The sequence below is a fragment of the Vidua chalybeata genome, chromosome 1 (genome assembly GCF_026979565.1).
Source record: "Vidua chalybeata isolate OUT-0048 chromosome 1, bVidCha1 merged haplotype, whole genome shotgun sequence".
Lineage (NCBI taxonomy): Eukaryota > Metazoa > Chordata > Aves > Passeriformes > Viduidae > Vidua > Vidua chalybeata.
The window spans coordinates 59,533,369-59,552,047 of NC_071530.1; the positions used below are offsets into that span (position 1 = coordinate 59,533,369).

The 18,679-nt window shown below is 51.2% G+C and overlaps 1 protein-coding gene across 4 annotated transcripts in view; it reads right to left on the bottom strand.

The window, feature by feature from the left end:
• Nucleotides 1–16,376, bottom strand: part of NFATC1 (nuclear factor of activated T cells 1) — a 114,197-nt gene extending 97,821 nt beyond the window's left edge. For 2 of the 4 annotated variants that reach the window (XM_053946963.1, XM_053946954.1), the window contains exons 1-2: nucleotides 16,244–16,376; nucleotides 6,328–7,426 (exon numbers count right to left, since the gene is read on the bottom strand). In XM_053946963.1, coding sequence (XP_053802938.1) covers nucleotides 6,328–7,426; nucleotides 16,244–16,376 — 1,232 coding nt within the window. The remainder of the gene's footprint in view (nucleotides 1–6,327; nucleotides 7,427–16,243) is intronic. The other 2 variants (XM_053946975.1, XM_053946969.1) reach the window with 1 other exon arrangement.
• Nucleotides 16,377–18,679: the final 2,303 nt, after the last annotated feature.

The window sequence follows — 18,679 nt, forward strand, 5'->3', positions numbered from 1 at the left end:
TTTCCTATATTAGGTTATCTTCATCATGCACCTAATTTTCTGTGGCTAAACATGGTTAAAGGAAAAAGCCACCAAACAAATGGTGTAGTGGTAAAATCAAATCTGGTTGCTGTAAATATTAATTTGAAAAGGTCCAAACTACCTCATCAAGCCAGTGTCACATGGAGAGGAGAAGAGCCCCACCACAGCAGTCAAGAAGAGAAATAAAAGGTCTTCATGCAGTCTTCCTGTTAAACACACATCAGTCTTTTTTCCTCAGATGACATTTTCCACCAGCTGAAAAGCTGTCCCGTTTCTTTCTGCGGCCTAATAAATCTCACTGTAGTCCTCCTAAATGCTATAATGAGGTGTAGTTGCTTCAAGGCAGGTTCACAAAACCTGGTGCTAGGCTGTAGAAAACTGTCTCACTATAACTCCATTGTACATAAATCAGATTAAAAATCAGATGGATAGTGATTTATTTTGCATACACCAGATACACAATATGATTAAATCAAAAACAGATTATCCAGTCTGGCTGACTTCTGCCTTTAGCAGAAAGATTTATCAAGTTACAAAAAAACAGAAAAAAAGAAGATACTAAGCAGCCCACTGGAATATAGACAGGGAGGAAACAAAGCTAAAAACTTCTGCTAAACTTTGTAAAGGTGTTTAAGCTCCATTTTCACATGACTGCTATCCATTTGGGAATTAAATTATAATTACATTTTCTAAGCTACTAGGTGCCCAAGGCCACTGGAAAAAGATATTCACAAACATTTTTGTCCCAAGCTGCAGAAGGTATAAGAACTGCCAGTCTCACCCTGGGACTAACACTGTTCTTGGCCAAGTACTGCAGCATGGAGTCATCTACCTCAGACAGCTGCCTAAGAGTGGCACAGCCACTGCCTAGAAGGAGAAGATGCTCAGTGTCTTTCAGCACCCAAAGTAAAGTGAGTGACCTAGAAGGAGTACAGCTGAGACTGGGTTTAGCACAGTTTAGCCCTGTGCTAAACTTAGTTTTTTCTGACAAGGAGTTTTCCTATAGAAACAAAAACACAAACTAGAAAAACCACAGGGCTGCTGAAACTTTTACGAAGCTGCTAGCTTGAACCTGCTCCAACTCCGCACCAAATGCAAATATGGTTACGATTTATTATTTATTACTTGTTTCACAATAAAGTGAATGCCTGTGAAAGATCCCTGTGTGTGATTTTGAAAGAGTGAGAGAACAACGGTGATGGCTACATGTCCACCAACTTGATTGTGGTCAGAAAAATACACCTGCTTTATATTTCACCTATGACTTAACACAGGCAGATTTTACTCTCTCTTTTTTTTGAATTTCCTGTCTGACAATTGAGCAATCTGGATGTTGAGCTGTTAAAATAGATGCTGTGTTCCACCCGAGACTTGGCTGTATTTTCTGGCATGTGGAGCAAGTAGCTCCTCTGTGAAGTGCATGAGACGCATTGGAATTCCTCATGCTGAAGTCTGAAAACATGAGTCGTCGTCATTCTCCCACATAATACTTCACCCTTCTGTCCTAAAAATTCACACTCAGATATTGGTTTGCATGGGAAGTTTCACGTTTGATGTCTTAGAGAAAGGACAAGAAACTATTGCTGCAGGAATGGAGATTACAAGTGGCTGGCATCTCATTTCTGCTTATTCTGAATTTAGAATCCTGGGGTGTTAAAATGAGCTGGTGAAGGAGGGCCATTAATAAGATGCTCAGAGGGTTGTTTGAATGAGCTAAAAAACAGTCGGGAGAAAGCGTGGGGAGGATTAAATCAAACAAACAAAAATATATCAGTTTACTGAGACAGGGTTCCAAGTAGTCTTCAGCCTTATGGTACAGCAACCAAATGTAATAAATGTGATGGCAAAACAAACATGTTGAAAGCATCCAAACATCCCTATTCAGTAGGAATATAGCAGAAAAGAAAAAAATATTAGCGGCATTTTGGGCTATTCCCTGTCCACTTCCCAGTGCCAGTCCCTCAATTAACACTAACGAGTCCCAGGAGATGGTCACTGCCACACAGCCACAAGTCCCCACTTCACCGAATCTTGCCCAGATAGCCCTGCCTTTGCTTTGTCTGAGGAACTTCCTCTCGCCTGCCATAAACACGCAAGTTTGCCATGGATACACAGGTCACCAAATCCAGTGCTGCTGCACTGCTGACTCATCTCATCTCATCTCATCTCATCTCATCTCATCTCATCTCATCTCATCTCATCTCATCTCATCTCATCTCACCTCACCTCACCTCACCTCACCTCACCTCAAGGTTGCTGGTACCTTTTTCTTGAGAATCTCAACTTTTCCCAAGTAGGGTTGCCCTCTATCTCATGATCTGGAACAATACACCTCTAAAAAAACAAAAAACAAAAACAAACAAACAAAAAACTCCCGCAAAATCAAAAGCATCTGAAAGGTCTGCAAATCAAAAGAAAGAATAAAAATATCTGCAACATTTTAAAATCATAGTTTGTAAGGAAATTTTATCATTTGGGTCCTCAACTTTTACATGCTTGAGTTTAATACTGTCAGAGTCCTAAAAGTAGAATCCAAAAAATCCACAAAAAAACCCAGAAAAGCTCACTGATGCAGACAAAAGTAAAATGTGCTTTTGCAACTTGCAAAGAGATATTCAACCATACATTCTCTAGGTACAAACTTCAGTCTCCATATGTAAAACTACATAACCATGTGCCTGTGAGGTCAAAAACATACATGCATATTTTTGAGGTTGAAAAAGAGACGGCAGCTAAAGAAAATGTGGCTTTTGACTGTTTAAAAACAATAAACTGTGGAAGAAAACACCATAAGGAGCTTTTAAAAGGTTATTCCTGGAAACTCCTTTTGGTGTGGTAGACCTCATATACACCATACGCCCAACCAACAAACCCAACCATTTCTCCTTCTCTTGAAAAACACTACATTTAGTGCAAGCTCAAGTGTTAAAGGCCAACACACTCCTTGGATTAAATCAATTACACCTGATATAAATACAATGCACTATTTTTCAAAGAGTAAGAAATTGACTCCAGGAAATCTCAGTTTGTGTTTAATCAAATGCAGCAGGTGAAGAGGAAGTCATATAAAATGTGCAAGATACTCAGAAACATAGCACTTTGGTGAGTGACTATAGGTGATTTAGGACCTGCTTATGAGCAGAATACAGAAAGACAGAATACAAAAAACGGGATTTCAGTTTGGAAGTTGTCACTAACAATGCCCCCATAGCCGAGGGCAGAAGTCCAGTCCTGTACTTCCATTTTGGCTTTGACATTTTTGCCCATAAGACATTCTGCATTACACAGCACTTGGAGAGACGGAGAAATGGCACAGAAGTAACACCACTGACACAGCAAGGGTTTGAGAAACAGAGCATCTCCTGCTTGTACAGTAACTGATCAGTAGAGTGCTTCTCTTAAAATTATTTGCTGCAGTAACTCTATCAGAGATATTATGGACAGAAACTTGTTGCATTTGAATGAGACAGCACAATGCACAAATACTGAAATAAAAAAAAAGATCTTGGAGATAAAAGCTGAAAGAGAGCTTCACAAAGACCATCTTTACTTTCTGCATCATGATTTACCTCCAGGGCTTCTTGACGCAGACTGGTATATTTAGATAACTCATTTTGGTCTAGAAAAGGTATGACTCCCTTTGTTACCTCAGTGCTTGTTCCAGTGCTTCCCCTGAAATCTCTGCTTGGTCTTTAAGTATTTTCTACATCCAAAGATTTGGTGCAAGGCCCTGGGCTGCAACCAGAAGACTGCAGCCAAATCCACACCAGCCCTGGGTTAACCTGTGCAGCTCAAGCCACAACTGTGAGGTCAGGCTCTACCCTGCCACCCTGTTCTGTGATCCTCTGCACTGGCGAGCCGAGTCCCCCATGCAGGAACACATGTTCATAGTCTGGAGGAAATGTGTGAGCCCAGATCTGCACCACAGAGCCCACGGCCTGGGGACTGGGCTGAACATCTGAGCTCACAAAACACAAGACTCTATTTCTGTTAAGGCAGGCATTATTATAAGCTCATTATATACTCTTATTATTCCCCTGCTCCAGGATTTGAAAAGCCTAAAGCGGACTGAACTTTAATTATGACAAATTAAGAACATCATCAATTTTAGTAACAATAGTAAAAAGCAGTTTCCTTTTAAGACTGATGCCCACTATAAAACCTTGGGAAAGGAGACAGCACTCAGCCGATGGTGTGCCTGAGCCTGCTCCCTCCTGCTCCCAAAGAGATGGGAATGTAAGGGAGGAAAGGCGTCAGTGATTTTCCAAGGCATGCTGGCTTTTGATGAAAACTGTACTGCATATTCAGGAAGAGACAGAGGAGGTAATCAAATCTCGTTATCTCAAAATCATTATGACTGGGTAGATTTTGGAGCCTGAGTTGTTTGTTGGAATCCACCCCTCCAGCCCTCGCGTTTGAAATAGAACAGATGTGTAACATAACAGGAAAAAAATCCAGCTCTGTTGTGACAAATTCTTAACCAATTTTTTTGGAAAGATTTAAAATAACAGTTTCTCTTGCGTAGGCTGTGATCCTGTTGACGTCCGTGCTCACTTGCCCAGCACTTTCATATACATAAAATTAGAGGTATTTTTGGTGGAAGGAAGCACTGTCAGTGTATCTCATTGGTAAAATAACTTAAAAATCACATTTCAACAGTAACTTCCAACTGCCCTAGAGCACGAGTTAATGAGATCACATGGAAACATATTGCAAACCAGGAAACATATTTTATACAAGACCAAAACAGTGGAAAAAATGTTAAATACACAACATAGTGGGGCTTCGTTCTGTGCACTTCACCTTTCTTGTTTGTGTTAGCACACAGGCACGCCGGGTGCCTCCTGACGGACTGCGGCACAGCGCCTACGGCCGCTTGCTGCAACAGAAAGATAAAAGCTTGTTTGGTCAAACTGTCCTATTCCTGCCCTTGAAGTCGTTGGCAAAATCTGCCCCTGACATAACAGCTGAGGGCTAGCCTCTCTGATGAACGTGGGCTACTTGGCACTGCAGTGGGTGAACACAAAAGGCTTTTTCTAAGTAAATGGGAAGGCTCTGAAAGATTTGCCTGGTGTTAGAAGTCTCCATCCCAGCTCTGAAAGACAGCAAGTGCCTAACTCTGGTGGCCAGACCCAAAGGGGTTGCTGCATTTCCCAGTGCTGAATTGAGCCAGGGTCTTGAAAGGAGCTTGGCAATGCAGAGGAGAACGAGAACAATGAGGAAGGGGAGTGTGCTGCAACATAAAGAACCATGGACCACTCCATCTCAGCTTCAGGAGACAGCACACGGCAGAGAGGTGCTGGCTGAAGAAAGGTGACACTGACAAGGCTGAGAACCAGGAAACACATCGCTAATTAAAACACTTCAGCTACACACTTAGTGCTTTCATTTTGAGAAAATGAAAGAGCAAGAAGCCAGGTGTGCTTGGGGAAGAGGAGGAGAAGGGGTGACCATCAGAACCAGGGACTAGGAACAGCCTACAAACCCTTGGAAAGCTGAACTATTTTCCTGCACCACATGCTTCTGCATATTACAGCTTCCAGAAGATAAAGTCTCCAAAATAAAGTCTATAACTATGTCAGAAAGAGAATGCAATGACTGTAATTCAGATTTCAGCTATTCTGTGCTGCTTCCTACCTAGAGCCCTGTTGTGATAAATAAATTTGATTAACAGATTGAACCACTATCAGCTGAAAAATTAGTTTTTCTTCTTTAAACAGAAGTAGTGGGGAAGACAGAAAAAAACAGAGAATCACTGTCCAGTAGAGCCAGAAAAAGATTGATAAACAGCTTTCAGATGAGCTGAAATAATTTCAGATAAGCTGAAATAATTCACAAAAGAACCATATCCTTAATTAACTTGTATTTACTGTGCACAAAGCATAAATGTAAAAGGCCCTGCAACCACCACCATAATGAGATCATATCTTTGTCCAGCAATATAAAAATACTGAGACATAATAAACTTCAAGTAAAGCCACAGGTTTGTTGGCACCAAATTGTCCTGCTCCCTGAGCTTCTGAATGCCTGATTTCCAGACTTCCTAGCCTGGGGCTCATCCCCTGGAAAGTAGATAACTGGTTACAACCTATGCATAGTCAGCTCCTAGAACAGCCTCTTTTACTCTTCAATGCTTGACTTATGGTCACACCACACCAACAACAGAGGCAGTGTCACAAGACGTAGTTAAGTGGAGTAAGTGGATGGGCAGATTTGTCAGGAAACAGAGACAGGAAGGAGAAGGAGGAAAAAAAAGCATGCAATAAAGATACTACTGTGATTGCCCTCTAAGTCAGGGTTCCTTACCTCATGTAGGATGTTGGAGATAGAGGCTTTGGTTTGGCCCACTGGTAGGGATGCTGTGGCACAGACAAGTACTGCTCGCAGAAGTTTCCTTTCCTGATGTGCTGAAAGCTGGTGAAGTCTTCTGGTGACAAATCGGCAGTTGGTGATATGGTCCCAGGATCCTCGCCAGTTGGTTCAGTTTTGAGAGTCATGGATGGGGTGTGATCAATGGTGGTCTTCCTCGACTTGATGGGAATCCCATCATTCATATCGATGGTGCTGTCAGTGGTGAGGGCGTTGATGGCAGCAACAATGGCAGAGCTGGTGTACTGGTTTGTGTTCCCCAGCCACGTGTCATCTGTGACACTCACCCGCGGTGAGTTTTGTGGAGAAGGAGTGGGGGAGTGGTGTGGGGAATAGGAGGTCTGCCGGCCATTGAGGCTGTACTTCCTTTTGTTGCAGGGAGATGGAGGCCTGGAGTTGCGAGTCCCCAGCCAGCTCTCCTCTGTGATGCTCGTTCTGGGAGACGTTGATGGAGAGTGCCTTGGGGAACTGAGCAAAGTACAGGCCACCATGCTGCGCTGGTAGCCCTCCTCTGTGTCGGTGGTCTTCGGAGAGACACATGGGGACTGCCATGGAGAGGTCTGAGGTGAAGTATATGGATACGAGTAGTTAGACTCATAGGAAGATGCTTCAGAGTTGCAGCTTCTGGAAGACAAGCTACTCGCTGGACTGAGGCAGGATGGGTCTCTGTATGCCTCGATGTTTGGCAAGTTTAAAGTGGCAGTGGAAGGCGACCGCTTGGCGTTAGGGATGGCCTCCTCCACCTCATCATGGAAAAACTGGTTGTTGTTATGATGCAATCCCATGTAAGATGTGATCTCAATTCTGGGGCTCTCCAGCGCTGGAGCTCCATTAGGTCTCATGTTTGGTGGCAGGTAGTACTCGGAGGCTCCACTGTCAATGTGTCCTCCATATCCAGAGGGATGGTTTGTCGATGGGACAACTGAAATGACGGGATTTGATGTCTGCAGGCCATGACATGGAGTTGACAATGAGGAATGTGCCACATTTAGAGGCAAGCCAGCATTTACATTTGAGGATGCATAATTATAGTGTTCTGAAAGAAACAAACAAACAACAAAGAATGACATGTGGTGCTGCACAAATATACTCACTTAGTAACATACCCAGCTGAAATGGAGGGACATGGCACAACACACAAAAGCACAGCTCTCCTTAACAACCCAGCTCAGAGGCGTGCCATGCTGGTCGAGAGGCTGCAGACTAGCATCCTTGAAAATGCTACTAACTGAACAGAACAAGACAAGATATCTTGGGATGGGGGATGTACACAGACAGAGCTGGTCAGAGGACATGGCTCCTAGGTGAACCTTCAAAGCAAAAAATTGAGTCTTCAAACAACATTGCTTCAGGATTCTGGGAGACTGCAGAATTCAGAAATACAACTGAAGAGATGTGTTTTTACATAAGTTAGCCTAACTCCCTCCCTGAAAAGTTGGACTACACAAAAAACTGGACAAAAAACTAAAAGTGAAGGCAGACTAAAACAAAGAAAAAGATCAACTGAATTCTGTTAAAAAAATTATACACAATTGAAATTTCCATTACAGCAAATTTCCAACTGGTTCCAGTTAACTAGGATTTTGGAAAAAGATGGATCTATTGATCTGCTCTGGTTTCTGGGACCACTTTTCCTCCAGCTCAATTGGCAGAGGCCAGGTGAAGGATAAACATGGATGTCTCACTACTCAGCGACAGCTGAAATTCCACTGAAATTGCTCGTTATTGCACACGCCACATCAAGCACTGCCAGCAGTGTGCTCTGGGCCAGCTCTCTGACCATTTAGCAGTACCGGGTGTATAAAAGCAAGAGCAGAGTTGCACAGCCACTGTGGAAAACCTGGAATGTGACAGATCACATCACAGCCTTGTGCCAATGGGGTCCCTGACCAAGCACAAGGAACAACATGCCCTTTGCATGACTCCATCCCTGCTGTTCTACAGGGACCAGCATCTCAAAGCTGGTCCACATGGCATCATTTCTGCCTCGCCTTGCTGTCTGCCTGCTGAAGGGACTCCTTCAGCTCTGCTCCCCTGTCCCAGGGATGCATATGTGACTCTTTTTGCCACCCAGAGATATTGGTGGGCTGCCCATGGGGGAAATGGGTAGCCCTCAACCAAGGACAACATGCCCTGATGCTCTGAGCTGTGGTGGGATGAGGAATCATCATCTCTATTCTTCCTGATATAGGGAGGCTCTGTGTCACCAGGACACATGAGCCACACATGTAAGCTCTAATGCCAGTATCTCTTTATGGGGAAAAGAGAGCAAAATCTTTCTATCAGGGACAATGACTGCTGAACTTTGAGTCTGAGTAATGCTGGTGCACAGGTTCCTCTCAGCAGTCTGGAAATGCACCCAGCTCCAGCCCCAAGCTGTGTTTGCAATGCATCAGCCTTCCCTGAGGTTTATTATGGCAGCAGCATCACTTTCCTGCAGGATAGAGGGAAACTCTACATGCCTTGTGGCCACAGCCAGTCCACATGGGAAACCTGTCCCTTTCCATCCCAAGAGGCAAGTTCCCTTGGCAGTCACCCTGTGCACCTTCCCTCAGAAGATATGGAAAGACTGTGTTAATTACTGCATCTGCTATTACGGAGGCAACCAGGGAGCTCTGCAAATGCAAACGAGCCTCCAAGCTGGTAACCAGCACAGCCAGCTATTCTCTTTCCCTTCTTCATCAGCTCAGCCCTCTCTGGTGTCATCCACCTGTGATCCTACGCTCACCTTTTTTGCTGGCAACGACTCCAAGGCAAACGGTACTTACAAAAAATTAATATGCTATGGCAGCTTCACAGCAACTCCAGATGATGCATGTCATAGCAGGTAAAGGTTGGGAATGATGAGCAACAACACCTTTTGAACTTGCTCTCTAGTCTACCCTCAGATACTGGCCATTTGCTCAGGAAGGGTCATTAAATTACACTGCAGTGTGCCACAAATAACACTGGATTATTCAAAACATGCTGCAGCTTCACACTCTATTCAAACAACCAGGGAGGCAGGAAATACAGCAGAAGAGGTGCTACTTGGCAAAATCCAACTGCATTGGTCACATCAAGGTGCAGATCTGCCAGGGGGATCAGAATTGCCTCCTTCCAAAATCAGTACCCTTTTCTTGCTGCCCTGCCACTTGGCCACACCACCCAGTGTCACAACAAACCTTATCTGTTTCAGAAATTAGCTCAGAGAAAGGGTCTAGAGTGGTGCCTTCAGGGCAACTTCAGCCCCTTCACTGCTTTCTCCAGGTCTAGAGGAAGGAAGGTGATGTTCATGTCCACACTGCTGCTGGGACACTGGCTACGCTCTTCTTCCACATACCCTTCCACAGCCTCCTGCTCTGGCATACAGCTGGAAGGCACTGGTAACATGGCACACCTGGGAATCGCTCCCAGCCGGTCCCTACCATGAAGCCGGACAGCCCAGGCAGGAGACTGGGGACTTGGCAGGCTGCCCCAGCTCTGCACCCAACAGGTGGGCTTTGCCTCTGCTGACTGTAGAATCAGTGCTTTTAGATTTTGTATTGAAAATAAATAGGTAAAAAACCAAAATAACAGGGATAAGTACTATAAGCCCAGCAGTTTGCTCCAATTCTAATGCATGACTAGGGTGAAATTCAAACACTGCAGTTTGCTGGAGATCTGCAGCCCAGGCATAATAGACATTACAAAGCTCACATGAGCCTTTGGAATCCAGTATAAAAAAATTATTAAAAAACAGACTATAAAGACAGTACTATAGGCAACAAGTTCTCTAATTCACATGACAAGGAATAGCCACTTTTAGAACTATTATGCATTTTTTTAAAGCCAACTTTTAAAGGGCCAAGAAAAATAATGTCATACAACTCCTACTTTGTGTACAATAGTACACAAAATAGATGCAAGATCCAAAGCCTTCCAAACATATTTAGGTATCTTAAAATTACAGGCAGCATGTAGAAAATATGTCCGCCAAATATAAAAGCCTCAAAGCCAGAACTAGGAACAAGACAGAGACTTTGGCCTGTGGGCTAAAAACACCAGCAAAAATTTCTGAAATAAACTCATTCTCCAAAACTTCCATATTTACAAAATTCATCAAATACACATCCATAGTCAGCATTTATAAACATGCTGACGTTTTCCTCACCAGGGTGAATGAGACAGCTAGAAATAAAATCCTGCATCACATAATGTAGCTATGTAGGATATATTGACAGTCCTGATGCAGATGAAAGGCAGGTAATGACTTCGCCATGGCATCACTGTTATGACTGTGATTCACAGAGGCACCCAGGACCAGTGTACAGACTATCAAGACACATTTAACAGGGTATTTTAATATCCTGGGCCAAACCCCAGTATCAGATAGACCAGTGCAGGTTTGCATCAGTTCTGTTCCAACAAATCCACATGTTAAGTATAACTAGGACGAGAAATTGGACCCTTTTTAGTTGTAAGCACACCTCCACGTATTACATTTCCCTTTGTAGCAGTTAAAAAGCTCCTTTTTCCCCTCTAGTTAATTTCACAGTAAGAAGTTTTATTCCTTTCTATCATTAATGGGCTGAACGTGCAAGGCACTGAGCACCAGCGTTTTTTATTTACATACTTTAAATAGGAATGCTGAACACCTGCAGCTTGTAGGGTCTTTAGAGAAGATGAGGGCTGCCTTATATTGCTCAAGATGAAGCCACAGCTATGTCTGTGTTTAAATTCATGCTTTCAAAATTGCCTAATGGAGTTAGGTACTTTTTTTCGGACTGGGACTTTGACACTTAATTTGCTTAGGCCTCTCCACTTTAGACACTTAGGTGTCAAATCACTGGAACACTTAGCTGAAAAGCTTGGTGTGGAACTAAAAACTGCCTTCTTCTAAAAGCTAGAAGCTCATAACAACTATTTGGACACCAACATTGTGCCAGAGAGGTGGGCAACTGGGGAGAGCTAGGAAGGTGCAAACACCTTTGCTTATATCCTGGCAGGCTGCGTTAGGCAGACAAGAATTTGCAAACCTGCTAGAATTTACAGGCAAAAAGATAAGGCACAGAGCAAACACAGCCCTACTCTGAGGCAATGTTAAGTCATCCACTTGTACAAGAGCTCTTTACGGTGACCTGCTAGCATCGACACTACAGAGAGTTAACCACACAGCAGGAAGTTGAAACCTTATTTCTCTGCCAGTTCCACCCTTGTTCGCCTCATCTCCACCTCAAGCATTGCTTAAAGCCATAAAAACAGACAGCCGGACCAAGACACCAGAGTTGGGAACAGTTGTGACGCGTGACAAATTCACGCCCGTTATTTTTATTTGTGGATAACCTTCAAGCTAAACCCTGAGCCTAACTTCGGCTCATGGGAGGATGGGGAAAGGGGGCTGAAGTGAGTTCTCAACCGGCCCACCTCTGTCACGGGCAAGACCCAAAGCCAGCGGGGGAAGCTGTGCGAGCGGTCAGTGCAGGGGTCCGGACATCTCAAACAACTCCAAACTTCTAAAAAATCTGCACCGGCGGCCCCCCCGGGTCGTCTCCCCTTGCACCTCGTTCGGCTGCTGCCAGGGACCCGCCAGAGGAGCGCCGGCCGCTCGGGTCAGAACTCTATCCCGGTCGCCGCGGCCCCGCTCGCGGCTTCCCGGAGCGGCTGAGGCGACAAGCGCCGCCCGGGGCCGAGCCAACCTGTCCGGCCGGGATTGCCGGCTCCCCCGCCCCGCTCCCCGCGAAGGAAGGTAGCCTTTTCCCCTCCCGAACGGGGTAGCGCAAGGAGGGCTCCCCGCAGCATCCCGCCGTCAGCACCCCCCGAGGTGCCCCGGCAGCCCCGCCGCGACCCACCTCCACCCTCATCGCTGTGCTTGAACTCGAAGAGGAAATCGAAGTCAAACTCCTGCTCGGCCTCCACGCCAGTCATGGCTCCCGCCGCGACCCCCGCCACGGTCCGGCACCCTGGCAGCGGTGGTGGCGCAGCCGCGGCCCGCCCCGTCGGGCTCGCCCCGTCGCGCCCAGACACCTGCTGCCGGCGGGCCGGGCTGCGCGGAGCCCCGGCACGGCGTGGGACGGCGGCCGCTGCTGCTCTAGGTAACGTGATCTCGGCCCCGACGGGCGGCCTGTCTCGCTGCCGCCGCCGCCTCCTCCGATCCGCCCTCCCGCCTGCTGTTGATGTTTCCGGGTCGATGCAAACAACCGCGGTGGCCGGCCCCCCCGCATCCTCCCGCCGGGGTTCTGCCCCTGCAGCGCAGCCCGTGATCCGTGGGGAGCCCTCGCCCCACCCGGGGGACCCGGTAACCCGGCACCGGGGGAGAGCCAGACCGCCGAGGGCTCGCCGTGGGCGAGATGGGGAGCCCAGGGGTGGGCGGCGAGCGGGACTTCACCTGTTCCCGACCGGCGGTAACGGCGGGGGGCCGGAGGGGCTCCTTCCGCGCTTCAGCGGGAGGGAAGTGGGGAGGGAGGGCTGCTCAGCCCACTCAAGGGGAACATCGGTGTGTCCCCTCTTCGCTGACGACTGATAAAGTTTCTTCCGTGGGTGCCCACCACGCTGTATCTGTGAGCCAAGAGGCTCCGCTTTCATTTATTTATTTTTTATTTCATTTAGTCGCAGCACCCACTAGTGCCAGCTGCTATAAAAAGCTCAGTAAAGCGGGACTCGGAACGCTGCCGGCCTCCTCCGTCCGCCGTGGAGGGAAAGGTCCTCTCCGGGCCGCCGCCACACACCGGGAGGGCACCTGCAAAGGGCTCCGGTGGCGGTGCTGCCACGGCTCTGCCCGGCCAGTCCCTCTTCCCTCTCGTACAGAATACAAATTAAGGAAGAAGTAAATTGAGACTTTCTTTATGTTTCGAAATGCTTTCCTGTCATGTTACACCGGGCCCGTCTAAAGGTCCCCGCCAGGCAAAGGAGCGCCCGCCCCAGCAGCTCGTCTCGGCTCCTCAGCTGCCGAAGCTTCAGGTCGGGTTTCAAAACGAACAGTTTTTTTAAGCCGTTTTGGAAATAGTATTCTCTTAGAAGCTCAGGGAATTCCATTTTCCAGGCTTGCGACCGAAATCTCCGTTCTAAAGTGCCAGGAAAACACAATTTTTTTCCATCTGAGCCCAATATTCTTTCCCCCTTCCTCGCCGGGACGAGCCTCGCTGCAGGCTGGGCTCTCGCAAGAGTCGAGCTGGGCTTTTGCCCTGGAGGGACCGTGAGTGCCGAAGTGCCGGGGCTGACTCATCCGAGTGTGCTAAAGGTCTTGGCAGCTGGGGAACCCCTTCCCCTGCGCCTGCCCCTACCGTGGTCGCCCGGGGTGCCGGCTCAGGCCGCGCCACAAGAAGGAGCGGCCCGCTTCACTCGTGCACGTCCCTCAGCCTTTGCCCCAGCCTCTGGTACGGATGTGCCTCCTGTCCCCTTGTTCAGGGCCTACAGGCAGAACAGCAGCCTCGCCCCAGCCGCCAGGCCCCCGGTTCCACCAGTGTCAACCCTCCCTAACGCCACTCTGCTCCAAATGCCCATCTCCTGGAGTGCCCCGGCAGGGAGGCGAGGAGAAGCTCCCAGGTACCTGCTGCCCTCGATCCTTCGTCTCTCCCCCATATGGTACCTGCAAGGCTGGTGAATTGTCCCACACTATTTACAGACGGCTTGATTTGTTAGTGACATTAGTATTAGTGCTGTCAATGAAATATTTCGATTAGCCCCCTTCCCGTGGAGAAAGAGGAAAGATGTGCCATGAAAAGGTTAGAAACAAAACGATACCACATGTGGGGACAGAGCAACAGTGGCTCTCCTGCTAACAGTCATGTTCGAAACAGTGTCATTGAACTGAGGAGAGTGAAACGAGCGATGGGGAGGCGGTGCACCCTGCAAGGCCATTTCCATGTCACCAGCCACCCTTGCACGACCCACAGACCGATCTACAAGCTCAGCCTCTGCCCACCCAGCCTCTCCTTGGAGTTAACTGGAGTTGTTCCAACTCCATAAAGCACGTTCAACAAGGGATGCATAAGACGGGTCTGCTTCAGCTGCAGCCCCCAGCCTGAAGGGGAATTTAACTTGTTCATGGCATTAAACCTGGCATAACCACAGGCAGTTTCAAAGGTAAAGGACACCACATCTCGCTAACACCCAAAGACAAAAACGAGGTCCTCCCACTGGGACTCTGCACATTTCTTCCCAGACTAAACAAGAAAGAAAGTATTTTCTTTGATTGTTGTAGTTTGGCAATCAAATGGCACCTTAATTTGCAGGCAGCAATCCTGACGCGCAAGGCTCCCCTACGTGTTTCCTGGATTGGGTCATGCTTTCTGGCTGGACTCATTTTCTTAGTCCCTTGCAAAATACACCACCGGGGAAGAGACTTATCGACGAGGGTTGGCACATTTTAACATAGGCATCAGAAATGCCACAGAAATAAAGCAGGGGGATTTTTTTTTCCTTTACAAGAGGCTGCAGAATGCTTTTTATGTCAGCTGCCTCTGGATGTAATTTTTACAAATGGTGTATTCAGTGCCCTTGGAGCCCAGGGCATTGGAAGAGCCGTGTGCGCAGCCCACGGATATCTGAGTGTGCAATTGGCACGCCAGCCACTTCTATTAAATACAGTATAATTAACTTCCATCCCAAAAAGCTCTTCGCTTCGCAAGCAGAACCACAGTCAAAGCCACGCTTGTAGATTTCGCACTGGCAGAATCTTGTCAACTGCAATGACTCCCTAGGGTGAAAACAGCTGTGTAAAAATAAATATTAAAAAAAAAAAAAAAAAAAAAAAAAAAAAAAAAAGAGAGAGAGAGAGAGATGGGTCTTGAGCTCCCTTCCAGCTTTCCGGTGACAAACCCGGGGAATGGAGTCCCGTTGTCCCACGCTGCGGAAAGAACGCGGCGGACATGGACAGCCCCCTCCACCCCCTAATTCGCTTCTTCACAACTTTCTCTGCCCGGGACCTGCGAGCTCGCTGCGCCCTACCCGAGCTCCAGCAGCAGCCGCTGCAAAGCGGCGGCACCACCGGATAGGGAGGAAACTTGGAAGCCGGGGAACAGCCGGGAGGGGAGCAGGGAGCCGTCGGGCCCGCAGTGGGGAGGCAGGATCTGCCCCGCACCTGCCGCGGCGCGGAGGCGTTGCCCGGCGGGGATGCCCGCGAGGTCCCGCTGCCGGGGCCGCAAGACGCCGTAAGCAGCGGCAAGGTCCGAAAGTTTCGGCGGTAGGTGGATTGCGATGCTCCGGGAGGAGAACAGTGTCCCGACTGGCAAGAGGGGAGGGTGAAGTAAGCCAGACGCTACCCATGGCAGGGGCCAAGTTCAGCCCGGAGGAGCTGCGCGCGTCACGAGCCCTGCTCCCACCATCTGTCCCTCTAGAAACCTTGCCACTGTGTTTTCAGGGCAGCAGGGGCAGAGAAAGAAGCCGTGATTCAGAGCTGGCATAGAAGGGCAAGCGTTCCCCCGGAGCCGGGACGGCAGCGGCAGGGCGCCCTCCCGCCGGGGGCGCGGAGTGGCAGAGCCCCGCAGCGCGGCCGCGGCGTGCCCGCCTGTCTCGGTGTGCCGGGAGCGCCGGTACGGCGCCTGGCACTGCCCGGGACTCCTTCCTTTTCCAAGGAACGTCGGTTGGCTGCAACGATGGGCGGTATACTGACCTCCCCCAAATCAAACCCCGGGATGGGGAGGGAATCCCCGAGCATGTGCCCCTGACAGGATCCCAGGCGCCCTCGTAGCCCCTCCAGGAGCGGGCCCGGGCCCAGGACCGGCGAGAAGCGGCCAGGAGCAGCGGCGCGGCCGCCGCGGCGCCGTGCTAGAGGCGAAAGAGACACCTATTGGCAATCGGCCGCCGGCGAGCCTCCGGGCTGCCGCGGGGAAACACCGGGGGACACCGCCGCCCGCCCGCCTGCCCTCCGCCCCCCACAGCGCCGCCCGTTTACCTTCCTCCGCCGCCTTCATGGTGCTGCCGAGCGGGCGGGCGCCGTCCTGCGGGGCCGCCGCCGGCCTCTCTCTCCCGCTGGATGGGTCCCGCGACGGCGGCGCGGCGGCAGCCGGCGGGGCAGCGCTTGGCATCCACCCGGCGGGGCGGCGGAGCCCGGCGCCGCGCCCTGGGCCACTGCCGGCCCCTTGTCGCCTGTCCCGCTCCCCCCCGCCCGCCTTCACGACCCGGTGATCGGGGCCGCGCCGCCCCCGGCGTGGTAGCCGCGCCCGCGGAGGCACAGGAGCTCGCCGCCACCGCCCCCCCGGGGACGGGGCATGGAGAGGAGGGCGGGTGTGCGTGGGGACTTCGTAGGCACTGCCCGCGCTGAGGCGGCGGGACGGGGCGGCGGGCGCTGCCGCCCGCGGAGAGCTGCAGCCGGGGGACGGGGGCAGTGAGTGTGCGGAGCGGGGAAGTCTCGCTCTGACGCAGGGCTGCGCGCCCGGCGCAGCCTTTTTAAAGCTGGAAAACACCCCCCCCCCCCCCCTTCCCCTCCCGGCCCCTCTCCCCGCCCCGGCCCCGTGATGTCAGCCGGGCCCCGGCCCCGCTGCCGGCGGACGGCCAGCGGGAGGCGGACACCGGCGGGCACCGACGGGCCCCGGACACACGTCCATCCACGGGGCACGGCGCCCGCCCAGCCCCGGCCCCGCCGCCACCGCCCGCGGGGTCCCCTCAGCCTGCGGGAGCCGGGTGCCCTCCTGCGGGAGAACAGGCGGCGCGCCGGGGTCGCAAAGTGAAGGTGGTGAAAGAAGGGAGACCGGGGAGCGAAAGAGGCCGGAAGGGAGAGGGGAAGAGAAAAAAGGAAAAAAAAAAGGCGAGTCAGCCCCGCATGCTGGAGTCATTATGTAAAAAATCGCAGGCTTCCCCCGCTGTGGAAATTTGGAAAAGAGCATCAACTGGCAGGCGAGAGAAAGGAAAATCCCATTCTGCTAAATTACTAACAGACCCGCGGACTCGGTTTCAGTCGCTCCAGATTTATTATTATTATTTATTATTATTCTGTAAATATCTCAGCAACACAGTCGTGTCTCATCACTTCGTAGCAGGGAGAAGAAGAGATTTCCATCCCACTGCGACTCCTCCTCCCACCTCCCATCTCCGGGATGCCTCGTCCCGGCCCCCGACGCGGCCGTGATACCCCGGCCGATGCGGGAGCCTCTCGGACGGGAGCTGGTGAGAGGCCGCACCGCCCCGCTCCCAGCCCTGCTCCCCTCGCCCCCCGCTCCCGCTCCGTCCTCCCTCTGCCCCCACAGGTGGCAGGAGGGAACCAAACTTTTGGAATGGGACATGCAGACCAGTTGGAGTGGTTTTGAGCATATATCTGGTGTGTGAAGAAAAAAAAAGAAAACATAAATCTAGTGCCTGACACCCATGTATGGCTGGAAGTAAACCCAGTATAAACGAAATCCTGTCTGCTTCTGGGGAACGAGAGCCCGCGGCTGGTTCTTCGGGGCGGGCTCCTCCACTGAAGAGCGGTGGAAGACGGTGCCCAGCAAGGAGTGCGCTCCGCGCACCCTCCACCGACCTCGGCTGTTCCGTCGGGTGGCAAAACCCCAAAACATGAACCAAAAGGGCGACGTTTTTCTTTCAAGGAAAACTGAAGGGGAGAACAAGGGGAGGAAGCCCTCAGCCTCCGGAGGCCCTTCCCAGCCTCCCGCCTCCCCTCAGGCACGCGGCGCGCGCCGCCCGGACGTGGCGCACGCGGGACCCCGGGGCGCCGCCAGGGGGCGCCGCGGGGCGGGGAGGGTGCGGGACGGCGCTGACTGAGCCTCCCCCCCGCCACCCCGACGGGCGGCGCTCGGGGGACCGCGGTGCCCGGGCCCGCGCCCACCGGGGCAGCTGCCGAAGCTGCCCGGCGCGGGGGGAGGCGGGGGGAAGATCCCGGCTGCTTCCCGAGAGGCATGGGGCGGGGGCGGGCGAGAGCCGCGCTGCTCTCTGCGGGACTCTCCTTTCCTGCCACCCCCGCCCCCCCGCCCCGTTCTCCGCCGAAATGACGGAATCCCCCGTCTGTTTCCTCCTGTTTAATGCCGTTGCCGGGACCACCGTGGCGCCGCTCCAAGGCCCCGCCAGCCGACGCGGGCAGCCGGCGGCGGCGGCGCAGCGCGGGCCCCGCTGCCACCCCCAACTCCCGCCCCAGCCTCGCCGCGCCGCTCCCGGCCCCGCCACCCCCGCGGCCCCGCGGGGCGGCCCCAGGGCCGCCCCGCCTCCGCTTCCCTCGGCTCTGCGTCTCCTTCCCGCCTCCCCGAGTTTGTTTACAGCCGCTACTAGGAGAGACTGTTACACGGAGCTTATTTTGGGAGGCGGTGATGACTAAAGAAGTTAAAAGGAGCTTAGTACAGAAAACAACCTTATTTTTAGACGGCTGTTGTTTCAGTGGATCATTGTAGCAAACGTGCCC